Here is an 18,422-nt window from a genome sequence, read left to right as displayed (position 1 = left end):
CCCAGAATTTGCCTTAGTGAGAAGGTGCTGCCAGCAATAGACAAGTCCACATACTGTAGACATCATACAGAATATACAATAGGCCTATCAAAACAGTAAACATAAAACATAAAACTCTGGAGTATAGGCTAGTTACAGTGGGAATATAAAATTTATAGAGGGGATATATCTATATAAGCAGAGGGAGGGATGATGCGGTGACATCACCCTCTGAATGGCACGCATAGACAATCCATGTCTCAATGCTTAAAAATCTGGTCTCTTTTTTTTTTTTTTTTACATTTAGCAGACGCTCTTATCCAGAGCGACTTACAGGAGCAATTAGGGTTAAGTGCCTTGCTCAAGGGCACATCGACAGATTTTTCACCTAGTCGGCTCAGGGAATAGAACCAGCGACCTTTCAGTTACTGGCACAACGCTCTTAACCACTAAGCTACCTGCCGCCCCACTTGGCATCACTTACCAGGTATGGGGAAAGTTGAGCCATGGGACAGTGTAAGTTAAGCCGCCTACAAATGTCTGTATTGAATGACATTTTAACACTACCTTTATAAAACTATGTCTATCTTTATTTCCCAAATTCAACACAATCACAATCGTCTTTTGTCTTTTAATCATTTTAAGCATCTTTTAACACAGGCTTAATATCTAACAAATAACATAGGCCCTGTTGTTACCGCATATCCTAGCGATAATTCCTTGCATTATGCGTGGGAAAAAAACACTTCAATTTGCTCAACCATTGGCTCAACTTATTGGTTTGAGTGTATTAGCCCACAAGGGACAAACCTTACCTTACATTGAGGAGATCTTTAGATTTTTCAGTTAAGTGCCTGCACCTGCTGCCTTTTCAAATCCAAGTGTTTCAGTTGGGCAGTTAGGTTCCTGCAAGAACCCCCACCAACTAAAGAAGTTCCTCGATGAACCCCACTTCCTATGGGGTTCTTGGAAGCATCTTTTGGGGGCCATTTTCAGTGCCAAGAACCCTAAGGTTCTTCAAAGAACTTTGAGGATCTTAGAAGACCTTGTTGAACCCCTAAGTTTTAGAGTGTATGTCCTTCTTTGCCGTACCTGACCACACAACTGGACAGTAGTCCAGGTGCGACAAAACTAGGGCCTGTAGGACCTGTCTGGTTGACTGAGATATCAAGAAAGCAGAGCAACGCCTTATCATGGACAGACCTCTTCCCATTATGTGTAACCATTGAGTTTATATGTTTTGACCTGATAGCTTGCTAACTAGGGTGACACCCAGCAGTTTAGTCTCTTCAACTTGCTCAATAGCCACATTATTCAATAATAAATCCAGACCAGGGTTGAGCCAGTGAATTGTCTCACAAAATATGCATTTCGTTTTTGAGATATTTAGCACCAGCCTATTGCTAGTTACCCATTCTTAAACTGACTGGAGCTCTATGTTAAGGATGGCAGTTATTTATTTTACTGTAGGCCTATTCTATCACTAAATTATTGTCGGAATTTCAAGTCATATGCTATGCAGTGGATCGTCTTCCGCATTAGCTTCATTTATCCACTAGGGGGCAGACGGTCACTTCTTGAAAATGTCCAAAGCTCTTGTGTGATCCAAACTATTTTATGACCTGACGTGCCCACGTAGGCTATTATTTGTATAAATTTATGAACTACCGTATAGGACAATCACAAACAAGTTGTTGATTTTTCTATATTACATGACACATGGCTCCAAATAGACAGACATCATAGAGTGTGAAATGCGCTCCCAGAAATGTCCCAGAGGAATGATAATCTGCAATCCCTCCTTCTCAGACGTCACAACTACCGCTTACTATAAAGTATCAGTGAAATCACAGCGCGCCCATTGAGTACGATACTCTTGTTGCGCAAAGGGGACAGAAGCGTGAGGGAGAGCGGCACTGACTTTACACCAGCAACAGTTGATGGAAAATAAAAAATGCAATGGAGAAAGTACATTTAGTCATGATGAACGAATGAAGAGGGAAAACGGACGATGTCAAGGGTGTGATATAACATTTGAAGGAAGAACAGAAAGACTACAGATTGAGTGAAAAGGGGTCTCAGATAAGATAAAGATAATTTTCAAGAATGATCTGGACTATTCTTGGAATGGACACCCGGATAGCACCCAGATGACACTAGCCCTATATTGACAAGATGGGATTCCTCGGGGGAAAGAACTCATTGACCTCCTGAATGCAAAGAGATAGAGGATAACATTTCACCTGGAATTTAGTGCAAATAATTTTGTGTCTTTTTCTGTTGCTCCTTTACCATACTTCCTTATATTTCATCGGCTTATTAGCTAAGCAAGGGCAGATAGAAATATGCATTTGGGTAAAGCACTTCTGTTTTTCCTCCTGTTGAACTGTGTGACCATGACTTTGTCACTATCCACTTGCACCACTGTGGACATAGACCACATAAAGAAAAAGAGAGTAGAGGCAATCCGAGGACAGATTCTCAGTAAACTTCGACTGACCAGCCCGCCGCAAACAGTGGGTCCGAATCAGGTACCGTTTCAGGTGCTGTCGCTCTATAACAGTACGAAGGAGCTGATCGAGGAGTTGGGAAGAGACAGACAGCAAAGTTGTGGACAGGATAACACAGAGACTGAATATTACGCCAAAGAGATTTACAAGTTCAATATGATTCATGGACCACCAGAAAACAGTAAGTGCTGTTCATTTATCTATTTTACGCGTTTTACGCATGAAGGCCACTTTTCTACCCATGCGCTTTGTTCGTTTTGTCAAATCATGATCCTACCAACAGCTGATCGTGTTGCCACGGTGGCTTCTATTCACAGGAGGTTGGTGGTATCTTAATTGAGGAGGACAAGCTCGTGGAAATGGCTGGAGCGGAATAGGTGGAATGGTATCAAATTAGGGCTGACCCCATTTAGTCGACTGGTCAAGTGTTTGGTCCATAGGCTGTTGGTCAACCAAGATTTTTTTAGTTGAGCAGTGGCAAATATATATATATATATATATATATATATATATATATATATATATATATATATAAATGTATGACACACCAGACACCTGTCTGATTCATGCCTGTCTGAGTGGACTTATCTGAAGACAGAGGCTGCGGGGATGACACACCAGTATCACCAGTTTACCATTTACCGTTAATGACCATCATTTATCATCTACAATGTTTGTTTGGTTATGGTCATTTCTGTTAATACATTCAATATATTAATATTACAGTATTACGGTTGTCATTGTAGGAGTGGACACGTTGTTTGCAGAGTGCAAAACCTAGGCTACACTTGTGGGGGAAAAGTTTTGGTTTATTTCATTTCATTTATGAGTTGTCAATTTTATTCATTGTCTTTTGTTTGGAACTCTCCTGTCAATCTTGAGTAAGGACACGCACCTGATTATGCATATAACTAGCCCTAGGTTTATAAATGTGCCCATTTGGGGATCTGATACTATTTCTGATTGTCTTAACTCACCATTACTGTGGAGCTTTTCAAAGTAATTTTTTCTAAGCCTAAAAAAAAAAGCAAGTAAACAAAGCCTGTTTTTACATCCATTGAGAATGACAATAGTTCCTCAACATAGCCTATTTGAAAAATATTTCCAGCTTGCTCCATTTCAATTACCGCTCAGCATGAAAGGGGAAAAAATGTAATGCTCTGTTCCGGTGGAAATATCATAAAAAAGGCCTACCTGATTACTTCTTATCCCTTGCGCAAATAGCCTACAGCTGTGTCTGTCTGTGTCTGGAGCTCACTGGCGCAGGAAACTCTGAGGGCCCAGAATATTTTATACAATGTTGCAAGTTTGCTAGCTGCAAGCTTCAGGCTGGACCCAAGTTAAAACTTGATACAATGTTTCAAGTTCCTTGCAGACAGGCCCTGCATAGCCAATGTGATTTATAGGATATTTATTTTTATCAGGATATTTTCTACCTGAAGGCTGCAATGTTTTTATTTGTTGGCTTTATGTAGGCTCTTTTATTACATATTGGCAATATAAGTTACTTTGAGATTTGTATCATTTTCATTTGGATAGAATTTGGATTAACCACATTACATTGATTTTGAGATATGAAAACTATTATAAATTAAATAAATAAAAAAAATCCACAAAAATCTGGCACGCAGATCAGTAGAAATGGTAAGATAACTTGGCACTCCAAATGGAAAAGGTTGCTGACCGCTGTTACAGCCTATTACTGGCAACTTCAGGTGCTTAATGGCAGAATCTGCGAAGGCCAGCATCAGCGGGCAGTGGGAGGAGGATGGTCAGGTCAGGAACAGGTTTTTTTCTTCTGGTTAGGCTATATATTGATCTCTGGCTCCCTCTTTAGAAATGTGTGTTTTCATTTTTAATTGCAGTGATTTCCATGTGTTTGATTCCATTCCATTCGCTCCATTCCAGCCATTATTATGAGCCATACTCCCCTCAGCAGCCTCCACTGCTTTATATTATGTTAGGTATGCTTCTGATCAAAACCCTGCTTAGCTAAATGTAAATAGCCCATTTCTCCATGGAGAGAGTCTGGGCAGTCCAGGTCTGATGATGCCTAATTTCTTAATCTGAATGTCCCAGCTGGTGACCAGCTCATGCAGATGTAATATTGATCTCTGGTGGTTTGCCATAGAAATGATTGAAACTAATAGAGGAACATACCTCTCCAATAAAGACAAATGTAGTATGAAAGATCAGTATAGCCTAGCCTAAAACAAATGAAAGCAACTTTAAAAAATAATTTTCATTGAGAACTGAAGAAGAATCTCCATATAGCCAATGTATAACTCCCCTATTCAAAATGTAATTCTTCTGATTCCGCTGCAGAGTTAAGCCCCCTGTGTCCAGTTTATGTGTCAGTGTGCAATGCAAGCAGTCTATGATTTATTTTATGGCATTTGTCCATACAACTGCCATATGATATGTTCCAATTCCAGCTGAATTGATCTATAAAAGCACCCGTAGAACTGCAGCATAGGCTAAAACCTACTGTAAAAACATGGAGACGATGTTAACAAATTGTACTAATGAAATAACGCAAGAAATAACGCAACAACCCTGCTCCGCCTAAAGAGGAATTTGCCAACACAACGTTAACGCACGGTCGCATCCCTGCGCAGTGGAAAGAGCGCGACTGATGGAGGGCAAAGCAAACAGTCTAATTGGCGTGAGCGCCATTCCTCCCTCATACCTCACATAAAAGCCATGGGAACTCCCAATAGCCGACCCAGCACAGGACCATCTGAGACATTCCATTGGAACACTTTTTTCAGGCACTCTGGCGATTTTAGCATCACTCCAACCACTGCTCCAATTACAGTTTTTTCCCAACTCCAGATATAATTAGTTCCCAAACCTTTTGGGATTCTAAGACCATTGTTTTATCATGTATTGTGTTCACCTCACCACTGTTTTCTTTATTGGCACTATTTAAAAGTTCAAACACAGCTAATTCAGCTGCAAATTGGCTTGTGCACTAGAACAAAATTGTCTTGCTCATCCTAGTTGTCATTTCCTGTATAAACGGAACAATTGATTGTTCCAGTCTAATCAGAGTGAGAAGTTTATTGGAGCATCTCTCTCTATTGCAGTGAATTGTTTAAAGAAGGGAATTGTTTACTAAGTGGAAGACTTGGAGGCCTATTCACTGTTCAGATGCTGGATCATTGCATCATGTTACTTCTTTATAATCAACAGGTGTTTAAAGCCATTCAATGACATTGAACAGAGCTTCCTCTGGCAACAGCTCAAGCCCCTGTGTCAAATATGTTTCCTGAGGGCTTCTGACTCTCAAAATAGTCACTACTACAACCATCTTGGCCAGAGGTAGCTAGAGGCCGCAAAACAAACAGAGGTCTGGTGCGTGGGCTCTGGGCTGCATCATAGCCAGGAGCCCTAGTCACATCACTCTGTCATGACACTGTCATGAGCATAGTAAATAAACAGGGCCTATTGGCCACAGTTGTCACAAGGGCCGGCTCCAGGCATAAGTGACATAAGCGGTCAACCAATTTTTATTTTATTTATTTATTCTAAAAATATATATTTTAGGAACTCAGTCAGGGTCAGGGTCTCAACTAACAGTTGAGAGTTAATTTGATGGAAACACATCTCTGGTGGGATATATTGTTTTTATGCAGATTTTAGAATCTAAAATCTTCATAAAAACAATATATCCCACAAGAGATGTGTTTCCATCAAATTGACTTTTTGCAGATAAAAGGCTGTGTTTGATAATGTAGTGCACATAAAAAAATAACATTATATAGCGTGTGCCCACTCTGGTATTTTCAAGCGCACGTATAGCCTACATGATGAGATTTTATGGACAAAAGAGCGAGATAATTTTTTCAAACGGCAGCCACGCATTGATTATCATGTCACCAGAATAAGACCCTAGATATTTATCGGACAGGAGCATCAAGCTCATCACCTTGCACTTTCACCACCCTGTGAAGTTCATCATAACTCTGTAGCTTAATAAACTGCATGATTTCCCGACAAATTGTAGTGGGAGGACCACACATGTCATCGCGTGACTCCAAGTTTACATCGATATGATGGTTATTATATCAATATTTGCACATAAAAGCGTTTCCACCAACATTTCTCACATAATTAATTTTATAGACACAAAAAGATATCACCTTGTCTAGCGTATTTTGTTTTGACAACATTTGGAACGTTTATTGAACATTTTTCTGTTTCCATCTGGCCTGTCATGACATTTCTTATCCGACATGTACTTTACTGGCATAAAAAGGTTGGATGGAAACCTGGTTACTGACAGTCACTCAATTAGCCATGTCACCTAACCATTTTTAGATTGGTAAATTAGTCTAGCCAGTTATGTAAACTTGTAGTAATCATGGCCGAATACCGACCGGGCACGCAGGGCACGTGCCCGGGGCCCTGACCTCCAGGGGGCCCCCATAGATTTTTTAGTCACTCTGACTCAGATATCATTAACATGGCATAACATGGCCCCCAACCAAATCTCGCTTAGGGCCCCCAAAGGCTAGAGCCGGCCCTGGTTGTCACTCATTGGCCATTGAACTAGACTAATTCCATTAATCTCGTACATTTACCTAAATGTAGCCTACAATGCACTTTTTTCCCCCTGTTGTTTTCTCTTTGTTTAATCCTGTTCTTTGTTCATGTCCAGATACACCCTCTAGAGGAGACTGTAAGGGAGGGAGAGTGTTTGTCCCCTCAATAACAAGGCCTGCAGTGTGGATGAATAATCACTTTTCTCTTCCCTTCACTTTCCATTATGTAATTTTCATATGAAGAAGGGCCTGTTTCAGTATCAGTGAGCGTAATGTCTATCACCACAGTAATACAGCAATACATATTTTCATTTCATTTCCATAATCTAATGGGTTTTACATACACTCTTTTTGGAAGGTGGGAATATCTTGGATAATTTTCAGATTGGTGCTTTTTCACTCTTTTTATTACTCAGTTACAGGGCTGAGTGTAAGACGAAGAGACTTTTCCTCCCAGACTCATATGCTTTAATAACTAGAGTAATTTGCCAAAATACTCATGGTACCATTAGTTAGGTGTCTCTGAATATAAACAGTGTTTTCCAGTAAAGCTGTGGATATGACAAGTGCAGATGGGAGCCATTTGGTGAACACTGGTAGAGGAGCCAAACTAACGCCACAAGGGCCAAGCGTCTCCATAATCCACAGCACCCAGTCCTAGGTTTGGTTTGGGTACTGAACTCCAGTTGTAATCACTCATCCACATATATTAGCACTCATTCACTCTTTATGTTGACATTTGGCATAGTACGTCTGTCCAAAGACAACCACTGAACCATCTAAGAATACCACCTATTGGCTCTCATAGCTGCAAATTAGGCGAAACCAGGTTTATTTAGAAGAAAAGCATGCAGTGAGTGTTTTGGCATAGGGCAATCATTGATTCAGCGTTTGGAGGGAAGGAGAAAGATGTGGACCGGAGCTGAGAACAGCAGTGTTTCTGATATATGGAATTGTAGAAAGGTGATGTCATCCCAAGCAAACAGACTTCTCTGGTCCATTCCGAAAGACAGCCCCCCCATCCTTGATCAAGTGGAAAAAAGCTGTCTTACTTCAGCAGAGAACTCCATCACATTATCTCATCTATAGCAGTCAGCCACAGGGCTCCATGTGTAGAGACTTACTCAGGACAGGAGAGCTGGAAATGTCTTGTTCTGAGGAATGTCTTGGTCTGAGGAACGTCTTGGTCTGAGGAACATCTTGGTCTGAGGAATGGCTTGGTCCACACTAGAGTGTTGTGTTTAAATTACAGTAGCACACACAGGTGATTATGGCTGGTATATTGTTATTGACATGACCATTCATTCATATGTAATAAGTTTGTGTCGCAAAAGTGTGAATTGTAATTGAATAATAATTTGAGCAGTAAACTCTAATGTTTATTCATCTGGAGATAGCTATAATATTTTATTGACATATTAGAAAGCATGATTGGTTACTTATTATTTTAAGATAAAACTGTTAGTTGAAAAAATGCTACGGTATGTGTATGGCCTTCAGGATAAAACAGATTAGTCTAATAAGATTAGTTATTAGACATTAGAATACCAGCTTTTGCAATGCCGTTGCCATTTTTCACTGGTAAACGAGGTCCAGACTCCTCAGCAGCTGGCCAGCACCTGCTTTCTATGCTCCCCATTTCCTTTGTTTACCTTCACATAGCTTTGGCGAGACTGACATCACGGCCGGCCCTCTGGGCACTGGGAACAGGCTGATTGCTGGGAGTGTTTGATGGGAGCTTCTGTGTGATGTCACCTACCAGGGCAGGGAGAGGAGAGGAGCTAGCGTGGTGGGGCATCCCAGACACAGGAAGCAGTGAGGTGAGGGCGGAGGGGGACCAGTGTCTGTCTAGGGTGGAAGCTTTATGAGAAGCTTTAGAACAGAGCTATTCAAAGTCTGTCCTTAGGTGCTCCTGTGTGGAAGATTTCACTACTATTGCAACCCTCACCTAATACTCTTCTATTGACCAGGCATGTTATTGATCTAGAACATGAATATATAGTCAACTGCTCAACATTTTGACTACAAATACACTGCTGTCAAGTTTCAGCGTTTATTCGCCAGGTGCACAGGATACAACAGGTGTAATACAGTACAGTGACATTCTTACCTTGAGAGATCTTTCCCAACAATGCAGTGATAATGACAATAATAATAATATAGATAATAGGAAATATCACAACAAATAAAAGTAAGAATAAAAACCTACTATGAGCGTTAAAGAACACCAGAATGCAAGTATATACAGGTCAGTGCCAGTACTTTATCAATGTGCAGGGGTACTGGAATTGTTAGTCCTCAGCCCCGCAGTCCATGGAAGTCATTGCAGACACACTGCCACATATAAAAGAGAAAGGTTACAAAAAGCAGGACCCCATTTTCAGTCCCTTGGGAAAAGTGGGAGAGGTATTTGTACCACTTCATATGAAATGCCATGAAAACCTTGTATTTACATAGTAGTTACCGTGTAGATACAACATTTTACATAGTGTGTAGTACGTAACTATGATACCTGTTTGTGGTTTGTGTCATTACACACAGGATTTATTACATGTATTATATTTGCAAACAAAGCCACATTTGGACAGCTTTCTTTCACCACAAAAGTTACTATTTTCAAAATTTTCACAATGAATCTCAAAAGAAAGGTGAACAACCTTGAGAAATGGGAAGGACTACAATATAATGGAAGTTTGTCACATTGACAAATAAACTATTTTGAGGGGCCATAGAAGCTCTTTGGTTGCTTCAGATAAAGTTCAGGTCAAGATCCCGCTGATGTCAGCATGCTTACGCTGCTGGCCTTATAACCAGATCTGATAATGGAGAGGAGAGAGACTGTAAATTAGCCTGCTGTGTATTTCACTCTAATTATGCTGGCAATCTCTTACACTCACAGCCATGGAACAAATTACCTTCAGACCCTTGACAAAAATAACCCATAATGTGAAATCCACCTAAAACCATTGCAATGGGAAAAATGAGGTCATCCAAAAGGAAACCAAAGACTTGATTAGAATTTCAAATCTCATCTTGAAGGGGGGGGTTTGAGACAGGCCAAGGGAGTAGAGGGCTACTGAGCCCTTATAGATTGTGAGGAAGCACAGGACAGATATTTGGCTAGGGGTGAAGAGTCTAACGACTGAAAAGGTCACATATAAATAGGGGGACTTCAAAATAAAATAGTCCATGGAAATATCAGATAATGGCTAAGCCGCGGTGAAATAGGATTATGGGTCATAGGAAGTTTAGGTAGATGTGTGAGCTCACAATGCATTGTACACAAACATCCTTCTCCATTGCTATAAACAGATCTAGATTCATGTCAACCAAAGGTGTGATATCCTTGTTAACCATCACCAGCGAATCACAGGGTCTCTAATAAAGCTCAGGCTTGGGGTTATAAATTAGCGATGGCTTGGCTGTAAATGAGTGTTTCCACTTGGCTCGTAAAACGCTTGCCGTGTGCTTGTTTTGCTCAACGCTGCATGCGCTCTGCCTGTTAAAATAATAAACGATTCAATGGTATTAGGGTTGGAAAAAAAGAAAAGCTTCCTTGACTGGGCAGTGCAACAGGAAGTATTTCAGAAGGGGCCCATCGAGAAGTGTTCTGTGGCTGTTACTATAACTACTGTACTGTACTACTGTAGCTGAGTTCACTGTCTGCCTTACACAACCACACCACACAGGTTGACAGGACTGGTTCCCCTTCCAATTTATGGTTAAAATAACCTTAAGGTGCTTCTCTCAGTTATACATTCAGCCCCCCTGACAAACAGTCACTGAAGGACTCTCTCTCTCCCTTTTAAATAACACATTGATTGAGCTAGTGGTATGTATCTACCTGCAAAGTGACTGAACTGAGCTAAACTGGTTGTTCCAGGGAACACTTGGCTTCTGACGTGTTGAGCTCTGGAGCAGGAGGCAGGGAGGAGGAGCACCCTGCCATCTCAGCCCAGCCTGTTCAGTTCCACCAACACATGGGACATTTGGTTTTCATTTCATGACTTCAACTTGTTGCTAACTCGGACTGCACAAAGCATAAACAGATGGCCCAAGGCTTCGTTTTATTCACTGGCAATGGTTGGAGAATGGTTAACTGTATTTCTTCTGTTGTAAAGGTCATTCGTTTGGAATGTCAAACACTACGAAATGCAGAAGATATACAGATAAAAGATTGAAAAATAATTAAAGAGTGAAGACTTTAGTCACAGTCCTTCTGTGTGAAAGCAGTGAGGATTGCATCATTAGAGTTGTGTTTTAAGGTGAGCCACTTTGTCTCTGTGTCCTGCCCTGCAGATGACCTTCCCTACTGCCCCAAGGGCATCACTTCCAAGGTATTCCGCTTCAACGTCTCGGCCATGGAGAAGAACTCCACCAACCTCTTCAGAGCCGAGTTCCGAGCCCTTCGTGTCCCCAACTCTAGCGCCAAGAGGAACGAGCAGAGGATTGAGCTCTACCAGGTGTGTGAACGTACTATTCCATTCCCACTGTACTCAAGCATGCGGGTGTGTAGTGATCCAATTCTCCCATACAAGCATCAAAAAGTCCTGAATTGACAGGAGCTCGTCCCTTTAAATGAAGGCTAAAGCTAGGTTAAACACTGAAAATGAAGTGGGGGCAGTCAATGTTTTGACCCCTAGTTGCACCGCACTTTCCCAAACCATCTTGCTGTTCAATGTGTAAATTGATGTTTTTTAAACTGTAGTGCTTTGTGTTTTATGTTGTGAATGTGTCTGCAACTTTGTGTACTGCTATTTTGTCCAGGTCTCGCTTGTAAAATAGATTGTTCATCTCAATGAGACTAACCTGGTCAAATAAAGGAAAAATAATATATAAATAAAATATGTCTCAATGCACATGGGACAGTGAAGTCAGTCTACATGGAAAGAAGAAAACATTTATATCAGGGCCCCTAACTCCCCCTCTCTTTAAGTGATGATCATTATTCCATGTGCCTCAAGTCAAGTACATTTGCACACAATTCAGAGCGTGCTACAGCAGACTCTGAGAAACTCTAGATTACCATTTTGCAATTGCTCCTTTCACAGCTGTCAATCTCTGAGCTTTTGTCCAACCACCCTTTTTTTCCAAGTTCAGTTAGATGTTTTCAACAAGGGATTCAGACATCTGCACCTGTATTTGTGTTTTTTAGGATGTATGTATGTGTTTCTGAGTGGTGTGTGTGTGTGTGTGTGTGTCCGTGGATTGTGGGGTGTATGTGGGTGGGGTGGATGGGATGGATTTTCGTTTCCTCATTCATCTCCCGTGAGAGACTGGGAGCTATGATCAGGTTCCAACATTTCCTGCCAGGGAGACAAGCGTCTCCAGCCTGCATACCGCCTCTGAGGCAGGCTACTCTCTGGCCAGGGCCGAGCTCAGCTCAGACTGGCTGTCAGGCCCCCAGATTCTTTCCAGGAGCCCAGAGGAGATAGAGGCAGGGTCAGCCGCTGCGCTGGAGGATTAAATGAAGCTGCTCGCCCCCACACATTAGCCGGGAGCTGATTGGCAGGCGCTGGCCGTGCTCTCTTGCTGGGTCCCCTGTTCCCACAGGAAGCCGGATTAGAAGCTGACAATGTTCAGGAACCTGTTTATGCAGCCTGCTGTGGTGCTGAGCCCCCCACTTCACTGGCCTCTCTCTGGAGATAACACTTATCGTTCACAGAAACCTTAGGAGTTATTTAAAGTGTGGATCCCTAAATCATATGCATTAGGACTGGATTCAATCCGTAACGTGGAAGATCGGTGCTTAAAATTTTAAGGTAATTTCCAATTGAGCGGACATATGCAGTGTTTACAGTTTTTTAAATTACTATTATTATTTATTTATTTATTATCAGTGGGTGCTGCAGCACCCTCAGCACCCCTACTTCCCGTGGCTATGTTGCATTTACATTTCAATCTAGCTATAACGCGGATCTTCCACGATACTTTGGCGATATGGATTGAATCCAGCCGTTAGTCCGTCAATTTGAGACGTAGAGTAAAGTATATGTCCATGCTGGTATACAGCACATAATCAGAGACACTCAGAGATCTGAATCAATAGCAACATTTGCAGTGCCTCATCCTGACTAGACCAGTGTTAGGAAACCAAACATTTTGAGAGCCCAATTGAAATTTGAAGTGTAGATGGGAGGGACAGCCAGGTTCTCATTGGCAGCACGGCTACACACAGGCATTAACTTGCAAAATGGGGATATCAACACAGGGAGTCACTTTTTCCATGAGGAGAAGACGTTTGGCCCAGGGCATCCTGGAGCGTCTGGCTCAGACAGTCCTGGCTGGGTTGCCGTCTGGGTGTGTGTGTGTGTGTGTGTGTGTGTGTGTGTGAGAGAGAGAGAGAGAATATATGCAGCTGGGTCACTCTCTTACCTCTGGCTGGCAGATTCTGCGGCCAGACGACCACATAGCCAAGCAGCGCTACATCGGGGGCAAGAACGTCCTGACCAAAGGAACGCCAGAGTGGGTCTCCTTCGATGTCACAGACACAGTCAGGGAATGGCTTATGTACCGAGGTGAGTGGGCCAAAGCCCTAATGGTCCCTGTCTCATACCATATGTTGCATATCAAAGCATGAGCCAAAAGGTATTTGGAAACTCAATTTCATTTGGACAAAGGAAAATGGCCTCAAGGAAAATACCACTTCCTCATATTGCCGTGCTCTCTTTTTCCCTCAGAGACCAACCTCGGCCTAGAGATCAGTGTGCACTGCCCCTGCCACACCTTCAACACCAACGGTGACATTATCGAAAACGTCAATGAGGTGCTAGAAGTCAAGTTCAAAGGTAAAATGACATGAGGTGCCTCATTTAAGAAACCAACCATTTCTGATTCCTCCTTTTTGGCTTTTCCACTGCTCATCACAGCCCCTCTTTCTATCCGTATGAGCTCTGATTTAGAAAAAGACCAGTGAACATGGGCCTCAATGGTTAATACTTCTTTGGCACTTTTTTTTATGAAGATGATGGTTTTCTTCTCAGAGAGAGTGAGGTGAGAGAGAGAGAGATATAGGAAAGATAAAGGGAGTGAGAAAGGCAGAGAGAGAGTGAGGAAAAGAGAGGAAAGGGAGACAAGAGGACTAGAGAGAGGAAAGAAAGAGAGGAGAGAAGATCATGGGAATACAATTGGTCTGGTATCTCACTTAGCATTGGGGCCTCCGGGTCCCTGGTCCTGGGAACGATCCCCTGACTGGCTTGGCCACAAGGAATGTGCTACCACGGCACTCAGACGCTTGGCCCCAAATTAAAGAGGGGCTCCATATCCACCGGCAGGGTCTCTCCTGAGATCTCTACTGCTTTTGCTATCAGGGGCAGATTGGATGAGCAGACACTAACCCAGGGGGAGGACAGAGGGACCAGCTCTGGTGGAGAAGGAGGAGGAGGAGGAGGAGTGAGAGAAGAAGGAGTGAGAGGAGGAGGAGTGGGGCTGTAGGTGATGCCTGAAGTCCAGCCTCTTACCAGTGAAGACAAAGCTTTTAATACATTACAGAAAGTACTATGACTAAAACAGCAGTGGTGAATTCTAATTCTGTATAACTGACTCAGACATACACTATGATACCCCATTCCTGAGCTGAGGGGCAGGGTCCCTTGCTCACAATTCTGTTAAAATATTTGGGTCTACATTTGAATTGACCTGAACTTTGCTTCTAATGGACTAGGACTGCACTTCAGCTTGATTCACCAAATCTATCCCTTTTATTTATTTATATGGAATGGTCTTGGTCTATGTAGTTTCATCCACTAATGACACCTCCGTACTAACGCCTGACGTCCCTGTGTCTTCCTCCTGTAGGTGTGGAGGGTGACTACGATGAGAGCCGCTGGGACCTGGGCAGACTGAAGAAGCAGAAGGAGCAGCTCTTCCCTCACCTCATCCTCATGATGCTGCCCCCTCACAGGATAGACGCCCAGTCCTCATCCCGCAGACGCAAGAGAGCCCTGGACACCAACTACTGCTTCTCGTAAGTAACTAACCACCTCACTCTTCTAAATAAATTACTAAGTTACTGTGCAAAATCAACCCGTGAAATCATAGCTGAAAGAACAACGATTTTAGAGTGCATGTCATATATTTAGATGAAAATTTACTGCAGGATGAGTAGCCACATTTTTGTCCAATAGATAAATAGCCCCTGGTTACTCCTGTAAGCAACACAGTAGATCAAGTTGGATCTCAAATGGCAATGGTGGCTTCTCTCATTTCTAATTTACTTGGCAGAGGAGCGATGTGTAGGAATAAGCTGGTTAATTTGCTATCAGATAGTCTGTGGCATGGCAGAGGCATTAGCAACCTGATACAAGTCGAGATCTGTCCCTGTATTGAAGTGTACGACAGCTACCTCCCTCCCCTCTCTTACATGCTGTCTCCTCCCCTCCTCTATGGAATCCCTCTGTCAGTCTGACTGACAGCAGTAAGACACCTGGGCTGCCTCCAAGAGGGAACTGAGGACACACCTTCCAGTGGAATGTCTGGTCTTCTTAGGGCTCAGTCAGACTGCATGCATGTAGTGAAATGTACACAACCTGGAAATAGAGCATTTCTCCTTCAGGTGAGGTATTTCATTGCTTCATAAAGATCTCTCTCTCCTGCCTGCTGTAGTAACTATGAGGAGAACTGCTGTGTACGACCCCTCTACATTGACTTCCGCCAGCACCTGGGCTGGAGGTGGATCCACGAGCCTAAGGGATACTACGCTAACTTCTGCTCTGGGCCCTGCCCTTACCTAAGGAGCGCAGACACCACACACAGCTCGGTGAGACACGGCTTGTACACTACTAATGCACTCATTACCCTGTGTTAAGTATTATTACCACTAAATTACACAATGGAATGCAGGCACTTACAAGCAGGTACTGTATGTTGGCACACCTAAACAGACAACACCCACCTACACACTCTCACAACCTGATAGCCTGAGGTTTCCCATGCCAATATTACCAATTACCAACCCCTCATCACATTGCCTAGTCTTAAGGCTCTATTCAATCAGATCTGCTTTAGCTGACATCCGCATAACGGTTGTTTTGGCGGTGTCGGAGGTGGAACTGTGTTAGTGCTGTCAAATCCACAAGTGGCTCCTGGCATTATACCTAAAGCGGACATTACAATTGAGTCACACTGGATCGTGAGATGTAATCTGAACCTCGATTAGGCTGATAGAAATCCGCATTTTTTAGTTGAATGATTTTCTATTTGAGCATCATTATTTCTATATAGCCTACACTTTCTCATTCTGAACTTCTAATGCGAGTGGGACGGGTGTGGCTTTGTGACAATGATCAAGAGAAGCTGCTCACCAATTTGAAAGCTCCAACGCAGTTACATCTCCGACACAGCCATGGGGGTGTCACCTATCGCCGGTTAACGCTTGATCTGATTGAATCTAGGCCTTAGTGCAACTTGTTTGTCTAACTTCAAAATCAAACTTGTTTTTTATCCAAATGAAATGAAAGGGAATAACAATGATTTGTGTAGTGATTGTACCTGGTCTGACATCCCCTCCCTTCCTCCATCCCTCTGTAGATGCTGAGTCTGTACAACACCCTGAACCCTGAGGCATCTGCCTCTCCCTGCTGTGTGCCTCAGGACCTGGAGCCCCTTACCATCCTCTACTACGTGGGCCGCACCCCCAAGGTGGAGCAGCTCTCCAACATGATCGTCAAGTCCTGCAAGTGCAGCTAAGGGCCCCGGGCCCAGCACACTGGGATCTGACAGGGCCACACACGGCACTACACTGAGGGAGGGGAAGGGGAGGGTGGCGTGCTGTCTGTCCCACCACCAAGAGTACCTCTGTCCACCCTCACAACACTCTTCCCCCCTCCTTAGTCGAGCCCACGCAGAGGCCCTGCAGAGAGAGACGCAGCCCACCACTCTACCCACAATTCCCAGGCTGTGTGCCCAAATGACTTTCAAACATCACTCCAGACCCAGCAATCTCAACATAACTTTTTATTGGCCTTTTACATTGGTTTTTTTCTTCTCAATGTCAAGTGTTTTTCCCTCATTCTTTTGTCAATATTTCAGCCTTCTGAACTGCCTTTAGCTTTGTGCCATATGACCACGGGCATTCAAAGCCAACCTCTGTCTGCTCAGAGAAAAAAAACAGACATAAGCTGTTCTAGCCATGACCACTGCCTACTCAAGGACATACAGTAGTTGCAGTCAAAAAGAAAGACCGACTGAGAACCTGGATTTACAGTGCAAATTAATCAAAGCGGCTAAAGCAAAAGCTCTGTCAGGCTTTTGTTTCCTAAAGAGAACCATCCTTTTTAATGGAGGGCCGACACAAGGCCTTGACGCACAGGACAAACACTGTCCATGCTGGAAACTTAGCGCAGCGTGCACCACATCTCCCTACACTGTTAATGTAGGACAGATGTTGATGGACTCAAATAATCTTAGGAAAAATACAAAATGCTGGAAAACAACTTTTATTCAACAACGTATCTTTATGGTTATGTTTACCTCTGTTATGCAACAGAATGTTTTCGGGATTTTTTTCTTAAATGAAGCAGACTTTTCTGTTGTACAAGACGATGTATGTCACTAAGTGAACACTTCACTAGATCACAAACTGTATGTCTTTATTGCTATTACTCTTAAACACTTTTTTTTTTATTAAAAATGGTTTTGGACGAACAGATGTGTTATTTTTTTTCCTCAAAATCTTTAGTTAATCATAATTTGTGGGTATCAGTATAAATTATGCATTTAGGCCCAGCTCAACAGCTATTCATATTGAGATGCTAGTGACGAAGAGCCAGATTCAAATCAGATCCACTTAAACCAAAATCCGCATAGATTATGTTGACGGTGTCGGAACTACGTTAGAGCTGTCAAATCCACAACGGCTCCTGGCATTATACCTAAAGTGGACATTGCAATTGGCTGCACGGAGTCGCATTGAAATAAATCCCATGCAACCTTGTTTACAAGTTCAAACACTGGAATGTGAGATGTAATCTACACCTCGATTACGCCAATAGAAATCCTTATTATTTAGTTTAATGATTTTCAATTTGAGCGTCATTATTTCTATATAGCCTACACGTTCTCATTCTGAACTTCTAACGCGAGTGGGACGGGTTTTGCTTTGTGACAATGATCACAAGAGCAGCTGCTCACCGATTTGACAGCTCCAATGCAGTTTCACCTCCGAGACCGCCAAAACATCAGCTATGCTGGTGTCGGCTATCGCCAGTTAACGCTGGATCTGATTGAACTAGGCCCTAGTCCTTAAACATATGGATGAAAAGTGTTCACTTTCAGAGGTGCAGGAAACTGATTTGATTGACAACCTTTTTTAAATGAAAAAGATACAATGCAACCATTTACAGTACATATAGACACTGGCATAATAAACATATTGCTACTGATATTA

General features: G+C 42.6%; 1 protein-coding gene across 1 annotated transcript; it reads left to right on the top strand.

The window, feature by feature from the left end:
* The first annotated feature begins 1,855 nt into the window (after positions 1-1,855).
* Positions 1,856-18,417, top strand: LOC121539280 (transforming growth factor beta-3 proprotein). The gene is made up of 7 exons (XM_041847654.1): positions 1,856-2,670; positions 11,336-11,499; positions 13,425-13,554; positions 13,717-13,824; positions 14,834-15,002; positions 15,641-15,794; positions 16,565-18,417. The coding sequence occupies exons 1-7, from the start codon at positions 2,325-2,327 to the stop codon at positions 16,721-16,723; spliced, it is 1,230 nt and encodes a 409-aa protein (XP_041703588.1). The 5' UTR covers positions 1,856-2,324; the 3' UTR covers positions 16,724-18,417.
* The last annotated feature ends 5 nt before the right edge of the window (positions 18,418-18,422 follow it).

The sequence above is a fragment of the Coregonus clupeaformis genome, chromosome 25, assembly GCF_020615455.1.
Source record: "Coregonus clupeaformis isolate EN_2021a chromosome 25, ASM2061545v1, whole genome shotgun sequence".
Lineage (NCBI taxonomy): Eukaryota > Metazoa > Chordata > Actinopteri > Salmoniformes > Salmonidae > Coregonus > Coregonus clupeaformis.
The sequence above is the reverse complement of the archived record's forward strand: the minus strand, read 5'-3'. Positions and strand labels throughout refer to the sequence as shown.

Bases quoted from the DNA above. Each gene is read 5' to 3' on its own strand.
- LOC121539280 (XM_041847654.1), top strand. From the start codon at position 2,325: ATGCATTTGGGTAAAGCACTTCTGTTTTTCCTCCTGTTGAACTGTGTG. The intron at 13,555-13,716 runs GTGAGTGGGCCA...TTTTTCCCTCAG, and splicing joins GGAATGGCTTATGTACCGAG to AGACCAACCTCGGCCTAGAG. The intron at 15,003-15,640 runs GTAAGTAACTAA...TGCCTGCTGTAG, and splicing joins GACACCAACTACTGCTTCTC to TAACTATGAGGAGAACTGCT.